We start from the raw sequence: 19,711 nt of genomic DNA, 5'->3' as shown, positions 1-19,711 counted from the left end.
AGGGGTCTGCTGCAGCCGCAGCAATTCCGGACAGGGATGGAAAGGCCAGGTGGTTGTTGGCCCTCAGATAGGCCACCCAGTCTCTCCCCACTGTGCCTATGAGCCTGGGGCACCCTCTCTCAGGATCAGCACTGCTGAATTCACAGACAACGAGAGAGCACTTTTTATGTACTCTGATCTCTAAGGAAAATCTAGAGTTTGCCATTTCTCTAATTCCTGCACGAGGAACTATAAGAAGGATCAAGATCAAAATGCATTCCTGGAGGGACAAAACTGAACTTCAGTGATGAGTGTTAGAGCGTTCCATGGGGAGAGCGCAGATCATATAAGAAGCAGAACTGCCACATTTCCTGCATTCTCTTCCTTCCTCAGTGGCTGCTGTTAGAGGCACTTGGTCTGGCCTGTCCCTGCCTAGGGCCTCAGGGAAGGAGACTGGGGATTCAGAATCATGAGCTAGTTTCCAAAGCAGAAGACCACACAAGGATTTGACCACAAAGCCCTAACTTACCATAAAGTAAGTGTGTGCTTGGCACCTCCTCAATGCCCTGTCTTACCTTTGGTGCCCATCTCTAGAAAGGAATCTTAGGACTCCTGGATTAGAACAGGAATTGCATCTTTTGCTGATAAGAAGATGATGGATTCAACCAAGACCCTGGCAGAGGACCTAAACCTCTCTCCTATCTCCCCTCTGGCGTTAGTTTCAGTCCGCCCCATTCCCTCACACTGCCATTCAGAGAACTCATAGTGTCCAAGGTAGGGGTAATGCGTGACCAGCTATTCACAAGGTATTTGTTCTTTTCTGACTTTCACATGTTTCCCAGCACCATCTCTTTGCCTCAGACCTAGTCCCTGCCCTCAGGAAGCTCAAGTCTGACCTGGGCAGCAGACATGGATGTGTGGTGTACAGAAGCCCCCAGGACCTGTGGGAGCAGAGGCAGCACGCTAACCCAGTAGGGTTAGAGAAAGCTTCCTGGAGGAGTGAATAGGAGATTTCCAGTTGTGCATGTAAAGCATTTGACTAACCAGCAAGTACTATGGCCTCGTACTTTCCTTCCCAAGCACCCCACCCCCAAACTAGTTTATATTCTACCTCCAAGCAAGTTGTTACCTGTCCTGGAGTCCCCCAACCTCTCCTCAACTTCTCACTCCTAAAGTACTAGGTAAAATTCAGGCCCAAAATTCTATTTCTCCACCATCAGGCCTGGCAGCTGCCAGCAAAAGTCCCAGAGTTCCCTGCAGGTGGAGTTTCTATGGATCATGGCTACAATTAAAACACACATGTGGCCGACATCCTCAGGTTGGGCAGAGGTGGTAAACAGGGATGTTCAGAGTCTGATGGATCAGAGGAGGCCTGGATTCTCTGGATATTTTCTCCCGACAAGGAACCAGAACAGCAGTGGAAAGGACCAGGCTGTAGAAAGGGAACCCTGACTCATTGCTGCAAAGAAACAGAGGCAGAGAGAGATATTTAGAAGTGAAGTGAGGTACACAAAGAAACAAGACCAAGAGAAGCACAGTGAGCTGGAAACACTTTGCACACAGGGCAACAGAAGACAGAGGTAACGAGCAAGAATTTAGGGAGGCTGAGAAAAGATATTTGCAAACAACACTTCCAACAAGGGGTAAATATCCAATATATAGCTCAACATCTAACAAACAAAACAATCCAGTTAAAAAATGGGCAGAGAACTTGAACTTCTCCCAAGAAGACATAAAAATGGCCAAAGATATATGAAAAGATGCTCAACTTCACTAGCTATAAGGGAAATGCAAATCAAAACTACAGTGAGATACCACCTCACACCTGTTAGAATGGCTATTATCAACAAGTCATAGTGTTGGAGAGGTTGTAGAGAATAAGGGACCCTCATTCACTGCTGGTGAAGCTAACCTAGTACAGCCACTATGGAGAACAATAATGGCGGTTTCTCAAAAAATTAAGAATAGAGGCATTATATAACCCAACAACCCCTCTTTTGGGTATCTACCCAAAAAATTTGAAAACATTTATTTGCAAAGATATTATATGTGCACCTCTATGTTCACTGAAGTATTATTCATGGTGTCCAAGACATGGAAACAACTAAAGAGTCCTTAGAAAATGACAGGATAAAGATGTGGTACATATATACAATGGAATACTGCTCAGCCATAAGAAAAGATGAGATACTGCCATTTGCAACAACATGGAGGGAACCTGAGAATTATCATGCTAAGCAAAATAAGTCAGAAAAAGTTAAGAACCATATGATTTCTCATATGTGGAATATAAAACAAAGTAACAAAAGAACAATGAAAAAATACAAACAAAAACTCATAGACACAGACAGCAGGATGGTGGTTACCAGCGGGAAAGGGGTAGGGGTAGCAAAGGGGCCAAATAGATGGTCCCAGAAGATGATTGACTTTGGATGGTGGGCACACAATGCAGTATACAGATCATGTATTATAGAAATGTATACTTGAAACCTGTGTAATATTGTTAACCAGTGTCACCCCAATAAATTTAATTCAAAAAAAGAATTTTTTTTTAAATTTTTTTAAAAATTTATTTATTCATTTTAGAGAGGAGAGGGAGAGACAGAGGAGAGACAGAGAGAGAGAAGGGGGTAGGAGCTGGAAGCATCAACTCCCATATGTGCCTTGACCAGGCAAGCCCAGAGTTTCGAACCGGCGACCTCAGCATTTCCAGGTCGACGCTTTATCCACTGTGCCACCACAGGTCAGGCTCAAAAAAAGAATTTAACCTGACCAGGCGGTGGCACAGTGGATAGAGCGTTGGCCTGGGATGCTGAGGACCCAGGTTCAAAACCCCCAGGCTGCCAGCTTGAGCCTGGGATCATAGATATGATCTCATTGTTGCTGGCTTGAAGCCCAAGGTCACTGGCTTGAACAAGGGCTCACTGGCTCGGCTGGAGCCCTCCTCCCCCGGTCAAGGCACATATGAGAAAGCAATCAATGAACTAAAGTGCCACAACGATGAATTGATGCTTCTCATTTCTCTCCCTTCCTGTCTATCTGTTCCTGTCTGTCTGTCTCTCCCTAGCTATAAAAAAAAAGAATTTAGGAAAGTAAAGGGAGATGAGACTGGGGGATACCAGACAGAGGTTATTAGGTCTATCCTGCTGCCTCCTATGGATATACATGAGGCATCGCAGGGCAGGATGAAACATGGGTAGAGATCTGAATGGGATCTGATGCTGATCTTGGCTCCTCTGCCCAAACCCTGGTAGGAGAGGTTCTTGTGAGCCAGAGGTGGGGGAGATCTTAAACTTTTCCAGGGCATGAAATTTCATTATCAAAACTCAGAGAAGCAAGTTGGAGGCTGGAAACCTGGCTTTGGCTCTGGCTGTGCCATTAACTCAATCTGTCACCTTGAAAAAGTCGATTCCATGTCTGGGCCTCACTATTATATAATAATGGTAATACTCCCTGTTCTACCTCCTTCCAATAGATTATTGTGGAGTAAGGGATAAAATGAGATGGTATCTGGAGAGATAGAGGCCAACTTGGAATGATGGTTGAATTTGGCTCTGGGGCCAGACTGTCTGGACCCCACCCTTGACTAGCTGTGTAAAGGTGTAGGGCTGGTTGTTTCACCTCTCTGTGCCTTAGTTCCCTCATTTGTAGAAGAGGGGTTATGACAGTAGTACTGCCAGACTGTGGTGAGGATTCATGGCCTGGTGTGCCCGGAACTCTGAGTGGTACTATGTCATGGAGAATGGTGACAACATAGTGGAGGCTGGTCCTCCTGCTTATCCACTGTTCACAGAGCTCAGCGGGATGGAGGAGAGTCCCACAGGACGGGGAAGTAGTGGTTTCTTCCCTTGGAAAGGCCTGTTCCAGTAGGTTCCCCTGGAAAGCTTGTTCTCACCTAGAGAAATGGTGGCGCAGGTCAGGCCTGGCACAGCAGGTATTGAAGGGAAGAGAGGTCATGGCTGAAAGTGACCAGAGGATGATCCAGTCCAATTGGCTTTTTATACAGAGGGAAACTGAGGTCCAGAGAGGGGATAATTGGTCACAAAGAGAGTTAGGACAGAGCCTGGACTGGACCCCCATTCTCTATACCTGAGGTCAGGCCTCCATCTTGGAAGGTGGTCTGAGGGAGTGCTGAGGGCAGTAACAGAGTCAGGGGGCTCTACAGGTGAAGGAGGAGAAGGCCCGGGGAGGATTTGTGGAATCAGCCTTCCTCTCTATCACCTCTGCAGCCTGGATCTCTCTGGGGCCTGATCAGTGGTCTCCTGTGCAGGAGGGCCAGCCCCAGAGAGGGTGGCAGGCGTGTCAGCGTGCCCAGCCACTGCCCATACACAAAACATCCTCTGGGAGAGGTTAGCAGTTATCACAGGTGTCTGCTTTAGAGGGTGTTTGCTCTTTTTCTTTAATTAAAAGAGGGTTGTTTTCCTTAAAAGGGGGACATCCAGGTGAGGGTCCAACCCCTGGACTCATCCCCCGATGGAGCCCCTGTCCCAGAGGCCTGCCGCCATTACCTGAGTTCTCCAAGTCTGGGTTTTCCAGACGGCAGGGCCTAGATTTGCACAGCTTGTCTGTAGAGAAGAAACAAAAAAGAATCAAAGGTTTCATAGCTCGCAGGATGGGAAGGGGCCCTGTGGGTCATCCCCAACTTGCTCTAGGAAAGCTGGTACTTTTTCTTCCAGTTGTGCTGCTTTATGGTGAGACCTCCCTTGCCTAGTTTGACTTGAGATACGAGCAATGGGGCCGGAAAGGAGCCAGCCTCAAAAGCAGGGCCTGTTCTAGGTACTTCTCCTGTTTCCTTCCCCTCCCTGCCACAACCATGACTGCCTCTCTGAGCCCGTCCCAGCCCAGGACAGGCTGATTTATGTTTTTTGCACGTCTTCCTCACCTTCTGGTAACTCGTGTATGCTCGTGATGCTGTCCACACGGGACATCTTCCCATGTTAGATGTGGGCCACAGTTCCAGCAGACAGTCTGCCTCTAATTACGAAAACTGGGCCTTGCCAGCCCATGGGCATTACTCAGCCAGGGCCAGCAGCCCACAGCTCTAACAGAGTAGGAACCTGGGCCCATCCTCATGCTTTATCCTTTGCCTGGTCCTGGAGGGATGGACAGGAAGAGTATCGAAGACCTGCCACAGCCTGAACTGGAACATAGGGGCACAGAACCCACCTGAGGACTCCCGCCCCCACCCTAGCTCCCACCCAGCACAGGATTTCTGTTCAGTCAAATAACTGCTCTCCTCTTGGAAACTGAGGTTGCGGTTCTTGTCATTTTTGGCAGTAGAGGTCTGTATATCAGTATTGTCACTAGAAATTAATTCCCTTCCAGCTTCCAGACAGGAAAAGAACCTGACCACGTCTGTTTGGCCTTTAAATGGTTCAAGACCTCAGCCATGATGAGGAAACTCTCTTCGGCCTGCCATTAGGCAAGGGGCCAGCTCTGGCTCCGACACTACCAGGGACGAGAAGCATCTTATCTTAGAAGGTCTGTCTCCCTTTAGATGGGATGGTGGAGAGGTCGGAGGACAGGACTGTGCCCCCCTCACTGTTGGTGTGTGTTTAATGTTGCTGTATGTATCCCCTGAAAACAGTGTGGGAAGCCCACCTTCTGCACAGGTGCTCACCCATGTGCCTCTCACCTTTGATGTACTCGCAGTTGTATGTACTGTGCTTGCCCAGGGCCCGGAGGTATATGCGTGTGGGGCCCTGGGCCGGTCTGCTGGCATTGATCACCTGGAAGGTCTCAAAGGGGGGGATCAGCACCTCCTCCTCCTCAGGGAAGAAGGAGTAGCCCCTGATAGGGACCCCAAGACAGGTCCAGATGCCAAAGAAGGTTTCCTGACCAAAATGCTGGGCTGTGACATTCCGCAGGGATGCTGAGGCGAAGCCCCCCAGCCGGACAGTGGCCCCAGGCCCCGCTGGCTGGAAGCGCAAGCCTTGCACCCCTCGGAACACCTGGCGGCACTGGGGAGAATGCTGGGCCTTGCTCAGCAGCTGCAAAGCCTCTGTCAGCAGGAAATGGAACGTCTTAAAGGAGAAGTGTTGGAGGTAGTGGGCTCGGGTGCGGCCCGCCTCGCGCAGGGCTGCATTGAACTCCTTGTGCAGGGGGCTGTTGGCTGTGTAGGCCAGGAGGGCCACTCCATGCTCATCATGGAAGCCGGGGGGTGGTGGGGGCAGCCGGGTGTGGCTGACGCCCCACTCTGGCCCCCAGGCTTGGCGCTCCTGCCACTGGCTGCTTGCCAGCACCCAGCTGTCAGCATACACTTTGTTGGCCTGGAACTCGGTGCGGTTGAGATCTGGGAGAGCAGCTGTCATGGCTGCTGCGCAGCCAGCGTACTGGTCATCAAAGGAGGTTGGGGCCAGGTCCAGGGACCTTTCTTGAGTGAAGAGTTCTCGTCGTGTGATGGGGTGGCTCTGGACCTGGGGAAGAAAGAGCAGCAAGGACCAAGAGGATTGGCCCTAGGAATATGGGTGCCTATCCAGCTATTCCCTCCACTGAGCTGAGAAATTCACTGTAAGGGCCCTCTACACACTTGGAAGGGAAGGTGTTGGCAACTATTGACTGCAAACTCCCCAAGACTGGGGTTTGGGCTGTCCCTCCTCCCTCTGCTCCTCCTTCCGGAATTCAGCAGAAGCTAACAGTTCAGCTCCCTGTTGACATGGGGACATGAGAGGATGACCATACCTGAAGTGCTTCCACGAAGCCCACGGATACAAGCAGCAGAGACATCATAGCAGGCGACTTCATGTTGGAAGTGACCTTTGTTAAGTTACTGTCTCTTTCTGGGTCTCAGTTTCCTCATCTGGAAAATGGGAATATTAACCTACACAGTTTAATAAATATTCATTGACACCTAGTCTGTGCCATTCCCAGTGCCTGGCACAGAGTCACAACCCAGAAATGGAGGCTTAGAAGAGAGAGAAAAGACCCTTTTTGCTGGAAGCAACATGGGAGACTTGCTGGATGAAATGACATGTGAATAATGCTTACAGGATGAGCCTGACCAGGTGGTGGTGCAGTAGAGTGTCGGACTGGGGTGCAGAGGACCCAGATTCGAAACCCTGAGGTTGCTGGCTTGAGTGCAGGCTCACTGGCTTGAGCGTCCAAGGTCACTGGCTTGAGCAAGGGGTCACTCATTCTGCTGTAGCTCCCCGGTCAAGGCACATATGAGAAAGCAGTCGATGAACAACTAAGGTGCTACAGTGAAGAATTGATGTTTCTCATCTCTCCTGTCTGTCCCTCTCTCTGTTGTCTCTCTGTCTCTGAGAAACACACACACACACACACACACACACACACACACACACACGAGTCTGGGGCCAATCATGAAGGAGTTTGACTGATATGGTGAAAGGCTTGGGCTTCACCTGGGGGACGTAAGGCTGGAACAGAGCAGATCCAGAAGTGGTCAGTTGCTTGGGCCACAGCAGAATTCCAGAGACAGGCTTAAAGCAGGGTTTGGGGATCTAGAGGTCTTCCCCCTCTCCCTCAGTCCTGCTGGGAGCTGGGCCCTCTTCCCCGGAACCCTCAACCACTTCTAGGACAGGGACAGATTGTAAACACCCAGGCAGTGGGGAAGGAGGGACTCAGAGAGGTGGGAGAGGACAGAGGGCACCTGCTTCCCCAAGGAAAGCCTGAGGGAACCACAGCCTCCTGCACCTTGTGGGCAGGCACACTGGGGCCTGAAGTAGCCCCAGGAAGGCGTTCCAGCTTTGGGTCAGGATTGGAACAGTTAGTTTCTAAGCCAGTGCTGATGATTTTTCTGTTTATTTTATTACAAAGTAATGCATGCTGGTTGTGAAAAGTAAATGAATGCATGAAACACAAAATCCAAGTTCCCCTTATTTTTCCTCTGTCTCTGATTCCCTTCTCACTCTTACCCATGCGTGCGGGGAGGGGGGGGGCTACGATAATGGTGGCCTTCAGGACCTTTCCTTATGCACACACAAATAATTTAATTTTAAATATACATACATAGCCTGACCTGTGGTGGTGCAGTGGATAAAGCGTCAACCTGGAATGCTGAGGTTGCTGGTTCGAAACCCTGGGCTTGCCTGGTCAAGGCACATATGGGAGTTGATGCTTCCTGCTCCTCCCCCCTTCTCTCTCTCTCTCCCCTCTCTATAATGAATAAATTTTTTAAAATCTTAAAAAAAATAAAATAAATATACATACATAGTTTTATACATTTAATATATTTAGATTTTTATTGATTTTAGAAAGAGAGAAAGAGAGAGAAAGGCAGGGATAGAGAGGAATGGGAAGCACCAACTTGCAGTTGCTTCTCATATTTGTCGGGAGCAGGCAAGGCAGGGATCTCGAACCGGTGACCTCAGCATTCTAGGTCGTCGCCTTTTCCACTGCTCCACCACCACAGGTCAGGTGTATTTATATACGTACATAATTTTCTTCATACAGCCTGTTTTTATTTTTGTCATTTTTTTCTAAAATAAAAAGTGAACAAACAGCCTGCCCAGGCAGTGGCGCAGTGGATAGAGCGTTGGACTGGGATGCGGAGGACCCAGGTTTGAGACCCTGAGGTCACCAGCTTGAGCGCGGGCTCATCTGGTTTGAGCAAGGCTCACCAGCTTGGACCCAAGGTCACTGGCTTGAGCAGGGGGTCACTTGGTCTGCTGTAGCCCCCCGGTCAAGGCACATATGAGAAAGCAATCAACGAACAACTAAGGTGCCACAACAAAGAATTGATGCTTCTCATCTCTTTCCCTTCCTGTCTGTCTGTCCCTATCTGTCTCTCTCTCTGTCTCTGTCACCAAAAAAAAAAAAGTCTTGGGTCAGCCCTGGCCAGATAGGTCGGTTGGTTGTTAGACCGTCCTCCCAAAGTACAGAGGTTACCGGTTCAATGTCCCTCTCGCTGACTCTCTCTGTTTCTGTCACTAAATAAATAAATAAAATAAAAAGTGAACATGCTTACACATATACATTCTATAACCTTAGAATATATCATGGACTTCTTCCATTTCATACATATATATCTACCTTGTTCATTATAATGGCAGCGTAGTATTTCATGGTATAGTTAAACCATAACTTAATTATTTCCTTATCAATGGACACAAGATCTTCCCCAATTTTTTATGTTACACATAATATTGCATAAATATCCATGTATAGAAATACTTGTCTACTTGTGTGCATATTTTAATAGGAAGGTGATCAAGAAGATGATATTTAAAGGATATGAATATTTTTTATTTTGATAGGCAGTGCCAAATTGCCGTCCAAAGAGAAGCAGTTTGCTCTCCCACCAACAATGAATGAGTGTCCTTTTCTCCACATATTTGCCAGTACTGGATATTACCTCTCTTTAAGTTTCATTTAACTGGTGGGCATAAATGGTATCTGCTTTTTAATTTATACCTCTTCTCACTAATAGGATCAATCATAACTTAGTTTTTAATATTCTAAAGTTTGAACTTAATTTTCTAAAAGGTAGTACTTTCTTTTTTGAGGTTAGGTAGTGTGTGTGTGTGTGTGTGTGTGTGAGAGAGAGAGAGAGAGAGAGAGAGAGAGAGAGAGAGAGAGAGAGAAATGAGAGACAGGGAGGGGAGATGAGAAGCATCAACCCATAGTTTAATTGTTTAATTTCACTTTAATTGTTCACTGATTGCTTCTCATACATTACTTGACTGGGGGGCTCAGGCCAAGCCAGTGACCCCTTGCTCAAGCCAGTGACCTTGGGCTCAAACCAGCAACCTTGGGCTTTAAGCCAGTGGCCATGGTATTATGTCGTTGATCCCACACTCAAGCTGGTGACCCCACACACAAGCTGATGAGCCTGTGCTCATGCCGGATAAGCCCACACACTAGCCAGCAACCTTAGAGTTTTGATCCTGGTACCTCAGCATCCCAGGTTGATGCTCTATCCATTGCGCTGCCACCAGTCAGGCAGTAGTACATTTTTGTTGTTCAATATTTCAGTAGTTCAAAAGCCACACAATAAAATGTGTTTTTCTCACTGATTCCCCATTCCTAACTTCATCTCACAGAGGCAACTAGTTTGCCTGTTTTTTGTGTATCCGTAGAGATATGCTATGCATATACAAGCAAATTCACTGGCATTTCTGTTTTTCTTCTTTTGCACAAATGGTAATACAGTCAGTGGATCTTTATCTTTAGGAATCTGGTGAAATCTGAAACCTGTCTTCAGAAAATGGGTATCTGTACCTTTACACAAATGTTACATAAATTTCAGGTCGTTATGCCACTACCCTCATCTTGCTCAGTTACCATCCCTGTGCCATCATCCCCTCTGCCTCTTGAGGAGGGATGGCTAAGTTTTGATAGTTCAGTGACTCTAGGACATTGGGATTCTGTGTGTCTATAATTTCATGAGTCTCCCAATCTAAGATCCTATATATCGCCAGTGTACGATTTGAACTGAGGCATGAACTTCTTTTGGCAATGTAGTTAGAAGCAATTTTTATCAAATTCAACATGTCCCAAACTGAATTTGTTACCTTCTTTCCCTCAACCAAAAACTTTTGAACATTTGTAATGTATCAAGCGCTGAGGATAAAATTATGGACAGCAGCAACAACAACAAACCCCACACCCCTGCTTTTAAAAGTTCTTTTGAAGTGGAGATGGAGCTGCAGTAATTTCAAGTAGTCTGTGATGTATGTTACGAAAGGAATCAAAAGAATCTAACAGAAAAAAAAATTGTACCGGGAGTACTATTTAAATGAATTGCTGCCCAGCCCTGGCCAGATAGCTCAGTTGGTTAGAGCATCATCCTGATTCAATCCCCGGTCAGGAGGGCAGAGACAGAAACAGATTGATGTATCTCTCTCTCTCCCTCTTCTTCCCTCTCTAAAATCCATAAATAAATGAAAACTAACTAAATAAATAAATTGCTGACCAGAGGGCTGACCAGAGGAGGCACAGAGTATACAGAATTGAAAACAGCATCATGCTTGACCTGTGGTGGAGCAGTGAATAAAGCATCAGCCTGGAATGCTCAGGTCGCCAGTTCGAAACCCTGGGCTTACCCAGTTAAGGCACACACAGGAAGCACTACTATGAATTGATGCTTCCTGCTCCCCTGACCCAATTTCTTCCTTTTCTCTAAAAATCAGTAAATAAAATCTTTAAAAAAAAAAAAGAAAGAAAACAGCATTACTGTGCAGTGTGAAGTATGAGACACTGCTCCCGATTTCCAGGATGGAATGCTAGTGGGCAGGGTGTGAGGCAGCAAAATCTACTTGAACTCTATCTAGTCTGTGGTCTTTTGGAATCCACCCAGGAAGCTTGAGCTTCTATAAAAGATCCTCTCTGTCTTGTGGAGAATCCAGTCCATGGGTTCAGGTGGGGCTTACCCCCACATGACCCAAAACTGGTGCTCTGATGCCCTAGCCATTGTGATTGGCTCATGGATGGACACATGATCTAAGCAGGGCCAATCAGAGTTTCTCAGGACAACGTAGAGGCCCTGAATAGGAACTTAGAACAGGGATAGAGTTCAGTGCCCTGAGACAAAGGCCACAGTGGCTTTACTGACAAAAGTACTTAATGCAGTACTGTTCTGAAGGCAGCATAATAGGGATAGAATTAGCAATTCTGGTTAATCAATAGGTGGGGACATTTGAGCTACTCCCTTGCCCTTTAATCTGCTCTGAAGAAGTTACCCTTCCTGACTTCCTCATTCTTGTCACTGCTTCTGTTGGTGTGTATCAGTAAATACTTATAAAGACTGGGGCTGGAGACAGCCTCATGAAACCTCTATAGGGGATTGTGAGGTGGTCTCCCCTCCGTCCCTCAGTGCACACCATGTGGTCTCTGAGTAGTCATTGTCTCAATAAGCGGTGCTCCGTGTGAGGAACAAGAACCAAACGACAGAACAGAATTTAACCTCCTCTGGTGTTTCAGGATATGACTTCAGATCTCTCCCCAGGAATACCTAAATTTCCCAATGGTCCCAAACCTCTCTATCAAAGTACTATGATCTAAATGTTTATGTTCTTCCCCCTCCACTAAATTCATATGTTGGAGTCCTAATGTCTGTGTGATTATTAAAAGGTGGAGAGCCTGTGGGAGGTGATTAGTTCCTGAAGGTGGAGCCTACTTGAATGGGATTAGTGTTCTAATAAAAAAGACCCCACAGAGCTCCCTTCTGGCTGTGAGCACAGTGAGAAGGTGCTGGCTGTGATCCGGGGAGGGATGCTTCACCCAACCATGCTAACACCCTGACCCTGGACTTCCAGCTTCCAGAAATATGAGAAACAGGCAGATAAAACATACTAAGATAGAAGATTCCCTAAAATTTCCTAATGATTCCTAAAGCTCTCCCATTAATAGCCCTAGTTTGCCCTAAAAAAAACCCCACTTTCCCTGCCCAGTGTGGGTAGGAGGGTAGTGTGCCCTTTACCTAGGCCTTCTCCAGGCAGGGAAGCTGGTGTAGGTCTCCTGTAATGGCCACGGGGGGTGGGGGGGACAGGTTCCTCCTTTATATTGTACCTCCCCCACATAGTTGCTCAGAAATATAACACTCCCCCATCTATTTCTGGATGTATCCTCAAGGCTAGGAAACACTAGCCTCTGCCCAGTCTGCCCTGGGCCAATGCTCTTCCCATTAAAAAGGGGTGCCCTGAAGCCAGAGAGAAGGTAGGCCAGGCAGGAAGGCTCCAGGGTGGAACAGCTGCTTACTCCCCACCCCCAAGATTTGGTCCTGCACTCAGTACCCCTGGGCCTCAGAGAATACCTCTTTAATTTGTTCCTTTCAAGCGGGCATGGAGATTCACGGAAGGTGCAAGGAGAGAGTCCCAGATCAAGAAGGCTGCATCCCAACTCCAGCATTGATTTGCCAAGTAATCTTGGAGGAGTTTCTGCCTCACTCCAACTCCTATTCAATGACTAGATTTGACTTCCATCTCTTGGAGGCTTTCTTGGGGTTCCAAATCTTGGGTTGGGAGAAACAATTCCCCAAAGCCAGAGAGTAGAGAGAGGACAAAGCCATAATCCCAGTAGGATGTGGTCCCAGGAATGGTTTATGAATAGGCCTCACTGTCCTAGTGTCTTCTGTACCAGCAACTGTAAATGTTCAAGTCCCACCTGGTAGGCAGGATATGTGAGCAGATGCTGCTTTTCCCAGTAATGGTGAACAGTAGAATGGCTCCTGATTTATTTATTTATTTTACAGAAACAGTGAGTCAGAGAGAGGGATAGACATGGACAGACAGGAAAGGAGAGAGATGAGAAGCATCAATCATTAGTTTTTCATTGCGCATTGCAACACCTTAGTTGTTTATTGCTTGCTTTCTCATATGTGCCTTGACCACGGGCCTTCAGCAGACCGAGTAAACCCTTGCTGGAGCCAGCGACCTTGGGTTCAAGCTGGTGGGCTTTTCCTCAAACCAGATGAGCCTGCACTCAAGCTGGCAACCTCGGGGTCTTGAACCCAGGTCCTCTGCATCCCAGTCCGATGCTCTATCCACTGCGCCACCGCCTGGTCAGGCTGGCTCCTGATTTTTTATTCTAAAGGATCATGGGGGTGGCCAGTCTCTGAAAGGGGGCAGAGGGACTTGTCTTAAAGCTGTTTGCCTGACAACACTCTATTTTGGGGGATGCCACTCTTTTCACCTCCCATAAGCCCAGATACAGAGTTTATCTTCCTTTTTGGTCTCCTTTTTGGAGAAAGCAGGATTCTAGGTGAAGGAAATCTTTTTTAGTTTTTATTTATTTATTTTAGAGAGAGGAAGGGAGAGAGAAAGAGACAGGAACATTGATCTATTCCTGTATGTGCCCTGACCCAGGATTGAACTGCCAACCTCTGCGCTTGAGGGTAAAGCTCTAATCCAGGGGTCTGGAAACTTTTTGGCTGAGAGCCATGAACGCCACATATTTTAAAATATAATTTCACGAGAGCCATACACCCGTATACATTACACATTATCCAATAAAAATTTGGTGTTGTCCCAGAGGACAACTGTGATTGGCTCCAGCCACCCGCAACCATGAACATGAGCGGTAGGAAATGGATTGTATGTAATACATGAGAAGGTTTTATATTTTTAACATTATTTTTTTATTAAAGATTTGTCTGCGAGCCAGATGCAGCCATCAAAAGAGCCACATCTGGCTCGCGACCCATAGGTTCCCAACCCCTGCTCTAATCAATGGAAGTATCTTTCAGGGTGGAAATTATTTGGTGGGCAGTCTGAGGGGATGGGGAGCAGGGATGGGGCTAAACTAATGAGCCAGACTAGGATGGAGGCCTGGGGTAAGTCTAACCTCCATGCCCACCTCAGCCCTGCAGGAAATGGGCTGCACCTCTTAAATCCTGACAGCACGCGTCAACTCTTTTGACTATCCTGGGGGAATACCCCTCTCACCCTCAGAGGCTCAGGCCCTCAGAAAGCTCTCCCCAGAGCCAATTACCATTCCTTAGCTGGCCCCTTCTCCCATTACCTCTGACTGGGCATCCAAAACTCAGGTCCCGGTTATTTATAGACAAGCCCAGAGAAGGGGAGAGGAAGGACCAGTGTTTGTAAACACCAGGTCATCTGAATCTGGGAGAGTCTGGGAGGGGGCGGGGCTGGACCCTGAGGATCCGAAACAGAGAGCTCTGTATCTAGTTGGTCCAAGCCTACCTTACTGAGAAGGGAGGGGGTGGGTGCTGCTCAGATACTGGCCCAACGAGTGGGCAATATGCAAATTGCATGCAAATCACGAGTACGTCTATGGTGACCTCTTGCCAGGTGGGACCCTCGTTGGGTTCCCAGGCCTAGTGGTCTGGGGGCCGGGTCAGGACTTCTCTGAGAGAGAGGCTTAATCTCACCAGTCCCCTCCCTCAACCGTGGACTTGATGGAAGCCGAAAAGGGTCCTGGAGAAAAAACTCGCAGTTTGGGAGGGAAGTCAGCCACTCAGCCCCCTTCTCGCCACTTCTGCTCTCTCCATCACAGCCTCTGTTGTTGGGGAAGAGAGGTGTTGGGTTACTGCCGCGGGGGCTATAGTTAGCTGTGGGATTTTGCTTGTCGGCTAGTCTCCCAGGACAAGCCGTGCTCGTCCAGACACCCGCGGGCCGAACCAAATTTTCCCGCTCTCGGCTTCCCTGACTTCCAGGTGGGTGCCAGGACCCCATCATTCCCCCCTTGCCAGGTGTAGCCAAATCACTTTGATCATCTCAAAAAAAATCTCCAAGCAGAAGGCAGTGAGCTTGGGGGTTTCCGGGAGTCAGCGGAGCGGAGACTTGGGGTTGTTGCTCGTGCTGGGGGGTGGAGACGGTAATTCCCGAGGCCCCGCCCATTCCCTTAGGGCCACCCTTGGCCCCAGGCAAGCTATGCCCGTGTCCTGGACCCCCATCTTCACACCACACAAGGGGTGTGGGTCTCTTCCCCCAGCCGTTGAAGCCAAGACTCGTCCACTGCTGCTGGTTCCACCCCGACCCGAACCCCGCCCTCCTGTATCCCCCAGGGATGATGCTGGCTGCTCTGCTGCTCACCCTTAGCTGCCTTGGCCTTCACACCCCGTGGCAGGTAACAGAGGGAACCAGCCTCTACCACAAAGGAGAGCTGGGAGGCAGACTCCTCAAAAATGTCTCCCAGGGACTGTTCTCTAGAACCCCACTCCTCTTAATCCTTTTCCTCTACAACCCTCCTCCCTACAGGGTGCCCCAAGTTCCCATTCCCTCTCCCAGAACCCCCATCTTCACCTACTGGTCCTCCTGTGATCCTCCTTCCTTCATATATGCCCTTCCTAAGAACTGCCTCTAACTTCCTCCTCTCCAATTTCCTGCCACAGGCTCAGCCTAGGCAAAGTGTGCTGGGCCCCTTATGTACTGCCCTCCAACAGCTCCTCCCAGACCAGGGCTGGTCTCACACCCCCTCCCAGTTGGGGGATGAGGGCTTCTAAAGCAGGAGAGGGCTCGGGAGTCTCAGAGCTGACAATGATTTGGTTTTGTGGCCGAGCACCTGCATATGAAGGAAAACAAGTCTGAGGATGGGACGGGGTCAGGTAATTGGGACACCAGTAGCACTTTTGTGTATTCTTTGCACACTGAGTCTTCAAGCCAGAATAGTGTTTGGAAGTCAGCTAGCTTCACTTCCCACTATGTGTGGGGGACCCTCTTTGATAACATGATAGCTTCTTTCAGGTTGTACAGATGCGAAGATCTCTATCAGTGGTAGTCAACCTGGTCCCTACCGCCCACTAGTGGGCGTTCCAGCTTTCATGGTGGGCGGTAGCAGAGCAACCAAAGTATAAATAAAAAGATAGATTTAACTATAGTAAGTTTTTTTATAAAGATTTATTCTGCAAAACTTAGCGAAAATCCGACATAAAGTACTTGGTAAGTAATTATTATTATATGTTTTAACTTGCTGTAACTCTGCTTTATAAATTTTATAAAGTTACTTCCCTACTTTATGAATCACCATTACCGTGGAACCAGTGGGTGGTTAGAAAATTTTACTACTAACAGAGGTACAAAAGTGGGCGGTAGGTATAAAAAGGTTGACTACCCCTGATCTGTATGCTATCTCCACAACAGCTATGTGATGTTGGAAGTATCCCCAGAAGAGTTAAGAGACTTACCCAAGATCCCACAGCTACTAGCTAATGAAGTCAGAATCTGGATCTATGCCTGTCTGACCCCATTGGCTGTGATATTGAAGTCCCTGAGCTCTTGCCAAAATGTATATACCAAATATTTGAGCTGTGCATTAGGGAAGCAGGACTGGCAGGGAGGGTGAAATTAGTCAGAATGTCCCTGTACAATCCCTTGGGCCTAGAAATGAGAGTCTGTGTTTCTGAACTGATCTGTCCCCAGGACCCCTACCTAGTGCTCTGAATTTATGCCCTTTCCCATGTGGCTCCTTTTTTACCTCATTAGGCCCAGACGGTTCCCATCCTGCCCCTGGGCCCAGCTCCAGATACCTTTGATGATGCCTATGTGGGCTGCGCAGAGGAGATGGAGGAGAAGGCAGCCCCTCTGCTGAAGGAGGAGATGGCCCGCCATGCCATGCTGCGGGAATCCTGGGAGGCAGCCCAGGAGGCCTGGGAGCAAAAGCAGCAAGAGCTCACCCTGCCCCCTGGCTTCAAATCCCAGCATGGAATCGCAGTCATGGTCTACACCAACTCATCTAACACCTTGTACTGGGAGTTTAACCAGGCTGTGCGGACAGGGGGTGGCTCCCGGGAGTTCTACATGAGACACTTTCCCTTCAAGGCCCTGCATTTCTACCTGACCCAGGCTCTGCAGCTGCTGCAGGGGAGTGAGGGCTGCAGGCGGGGACCTGGGCAGGTGGTGTTCCGAGGGGTAGGCACCCTTCGTTTTGAACCCAAGAGGCTGGGGGACTCTATCCGCTTGGGCCAGTTTGCCTCAAGCTCCTTGGATGAGTCGGTGGCCCACAGATTTGGTAATGCCACCTTCTTCTCCCTAAGGACTTGCTTTGGGGCTCCTATCCAGGCCCTGTCTGTTTTCCCCAAGGAGCGTGAGGTGCTGATCCCTCCCCATGAAGTCTTCTTGGTCACCAGGTTCTCCCAAGATGGAGCCCGGAGCCTAGTGACTCTCTGGAGCTATAATAAGACATGCAGCCACTTTAACTGCGCCTATCTGGGTGGTGAGCTGTGCATGAGGGAAGCAGGACTGGCAGGGAGGGTGAAATGAGTCAGGATGTCCCTGTACAGTTGCTTGGGCCTCAGGAGACCTATTTGGTTAATGGGGAAGTTGAGGGCTAGAAGTCAGCTGCAGTTACCGTTTTCTGTGACTCAGGTCCTGCCAGCCCTTAGAAGGTCCTATCAGTGTTTTCCAGATCTGTGCTTATTCTCAAATGATTCTGTAAATGTTCTCAAAAGGTTCCATCTGCTATAAAGTCTAATAAAGTAAAAGAGCCCAGTTCAGGAAATCAGCAAGCAGAAGAAAGTGACAGAATGTAGCTTTAGATCTCAAGAGGCCCTGGGATTAATGGGGTCCACAGGACACATCTGTACTATTCCCAGGTGCTGAGGCAGGGACAGAATGGAGGAGTGACAGGAGCTCGGCTGGGAGCAGGATTGGATAGGCTGCTGGGATGATTTCCGGGGGAAGGAGGAGGAAAGAAAGTCAGAAGTTTGCATTTAGGGGAAGGGAAAGATATATTGAGAAGGGGAGTGGCCTGTGCCAGGACCTGGTAGAAAGGGGAGCATGGGGTTTGAAGCTCTGTCAACATGAAGGCCTCACCATGCTGTCCATTACAGGGGAGAAGAGGCGGAGCTGTGTGTCTCTCCCAAGTGAGTTCACTTCCTTCCCCCTCCTTCAGCTGCTCCTTCCTGGCTCTGCTGGCCCCTCACCTTCTTCTCTCCCCAGCAGGGGGGCAGCCAGACTTACCTTTCAGCAGGGCTTTCTCTCTGCTCTCCTGGAAGACCCTGTTCTTGCCCCTGTGGGATTCCAGCTCTTAGGAGCTGGGCTCTTGAAAGTCCAATGCCTGCCACTTAGGAGTCCTGGGAACTATTGACCTTCATATGAAGATGGGGGCCTACGAGCAGCCTTGAGAAGCAAGAACATAGTTCCAGACGCAGCCCTAGAAGCTATCTCCCCAACCAGGATGTGGGGGAATCTGAGGCCATGGAATAGTGGAAGTCCTCACCTGCTATGTGGTGGGGACTTCCTGGGACAAGTAAGGGGGGTACTGTGATGACCACTTGATTAAACAGTGTTAGAGTGTGGTAACATCAAATTTCATGATTGGTTTATTCCATAAGCTTGGACCATTTGGCCTTGTGGGACTGAGGAACTTAAAAGAATGACTTCCTGCTTGACCTGTGGTGGTACAGTCGATAAAGTGTCCACCTGGAATGCTGAGGTTGCTGGTTCGAAACCCCGGGCTTACCTGGTCAAGGCACATGTGGGAGTTGATGGTTCCTGTTCCTCTCTCTCTCTCTCCTCTCCTTCTTTAAAATGAATTTTTTAAAAATGGGGGGGAGGGCTGGCCTGTTGGCTCAGCAGTAGAGCATTGGCCTGGCATGTGGAAGTGCCAGGTTCAATTCCCAATCAAATCCAACCATTTGCTTCCCCACCCTTTCCTTTTCTCTCTCTCTCCTACCCATCCAAAGCCATGGCTCATTTGAGCAAGTTGGCCTCTGGGCACTGAGGATGGCACCATGGCCTTGCCTCAGGTGCTAAAATAGCTTGGGTGCTGAGCAATGGAGCAACAGTCCCAGATGGGCAGAGCATCATCATATAGGGGGCATGCTGGGTGGTTCATGGTCTGGGCGTGTGCAGGAGTCTGTCTCTCTGCCTCCTCGCCTCTCACATTACTTTAAATAAATAAATAAAAGAATGACTTCCTTATTATTCCTAGATATGGTCCTCTGTGCAGACACCTGTCACACACTGTAACTTGCAAACCAGAAGGTTTAACAGCTAGAAGTTCCTCACAGCAGCCTGAAGGCAGGAAAGGGATAGATGGATTTCTGGCTCATTTGTCAGATGAGGAATGCAAAGCCAAGGAAGAAAACAATTTGCTCAAGGACAGAGTTAGTATTGAAACCAGGCTCCTAGCTCACATCCAGAACTCTTTGCACTAAATATCTGAAGCAACTCAAGGTAGGATCCTAAGCCCAAGATACTTGATAACCCAGAGCAAGCCATTTCTCTGCCCTGTACCCACAAGGGTCCATTTTGGGGGAGAGAGAGAAGGGATCTCAAAACATGAAGAGACAGATTCTCACTCTGAGGCACCTGACATCCTGAACAGAAACTTGATTGAGGTAAGGAGAGCGGTATGGGCTCCTACTGAA

The 19,711-nt window shown here is 48.5% G+C and overlaps 2 protein-coding genes across 2 annotated transcripts; one reads left to right on the top strand and one right to left on the bottom strand.

The window, feature by feature from the left end:
• Position 1: 1 nt before the first annotated feature.
• ART1 (ADP-ribosyltransferase 1) lies at positions 2–12,410 on the bottom strand. The gene is made up of 5 exons (XM_066250708.1): positions 12,362–12,410; positions 6,661–6,778; positions 5,615–6,395; positions 4,488–4,544; positions 2–1,438 (listed from the first exon to the last, which is right to left on the bottom strand). Exons 2-5 carry the CDS (start codon positions 6,721–6,723, stop codon positions 1,341–1,343), a joined length of 999 nt encoding a protein of 332 aa, XP_066106805.1. The 5' UTR covers positions 6,724–6,778; positions 12,362–12,410; the 3' UTR covers positions 2–1,340.
• Positions 12,411–15,026: 2,616 nt separating this feature from the next.
• ART5 (ADP-ribosyltransferase 5) lies at positions 15,027–19,073 on the top strand. Its single transcript, XM_066253732.1, is given in 6 exon segments — positions 15,027–15,055; positions 15,312–15,468; positions 16,824–17,553; positions 18,170–18,202; positions 18,279–18,338; positions 18,341–19,073. Coding segments are annotated over 5 exon segments (969 nt in total). The 5' UTR covers positions 15,027–15,055; positions 15,312–15,408; the 3' UTR covers positions 18,427–19,073.
• The last annotated feature ends 638 nt before the right edge of the window (positions 19,074–19,711 follow it).

Source organism: Saccopteryx bilineata, chromosome 1, assembly GCF_036850765.1.
Source record: "Saccopteryx bilineata isolate mSacBil1 chromosome 1, mSacBil1_pri_phased_curated, whole genome shotgun sequence".
In the NCBI taxonomy this organism is placed as follows: domain Eukaryota; kingdom Metazoa; phylum Chordata; class Mammalia; order Chiroptera; family Emballonuridae; genus Saccopteryx; species Saccopteryx bilineata.
Note: the sequence above shows the minus strand (reverse complement) of the source record. Positions and strands in the feature narration are given on the sequence as shown.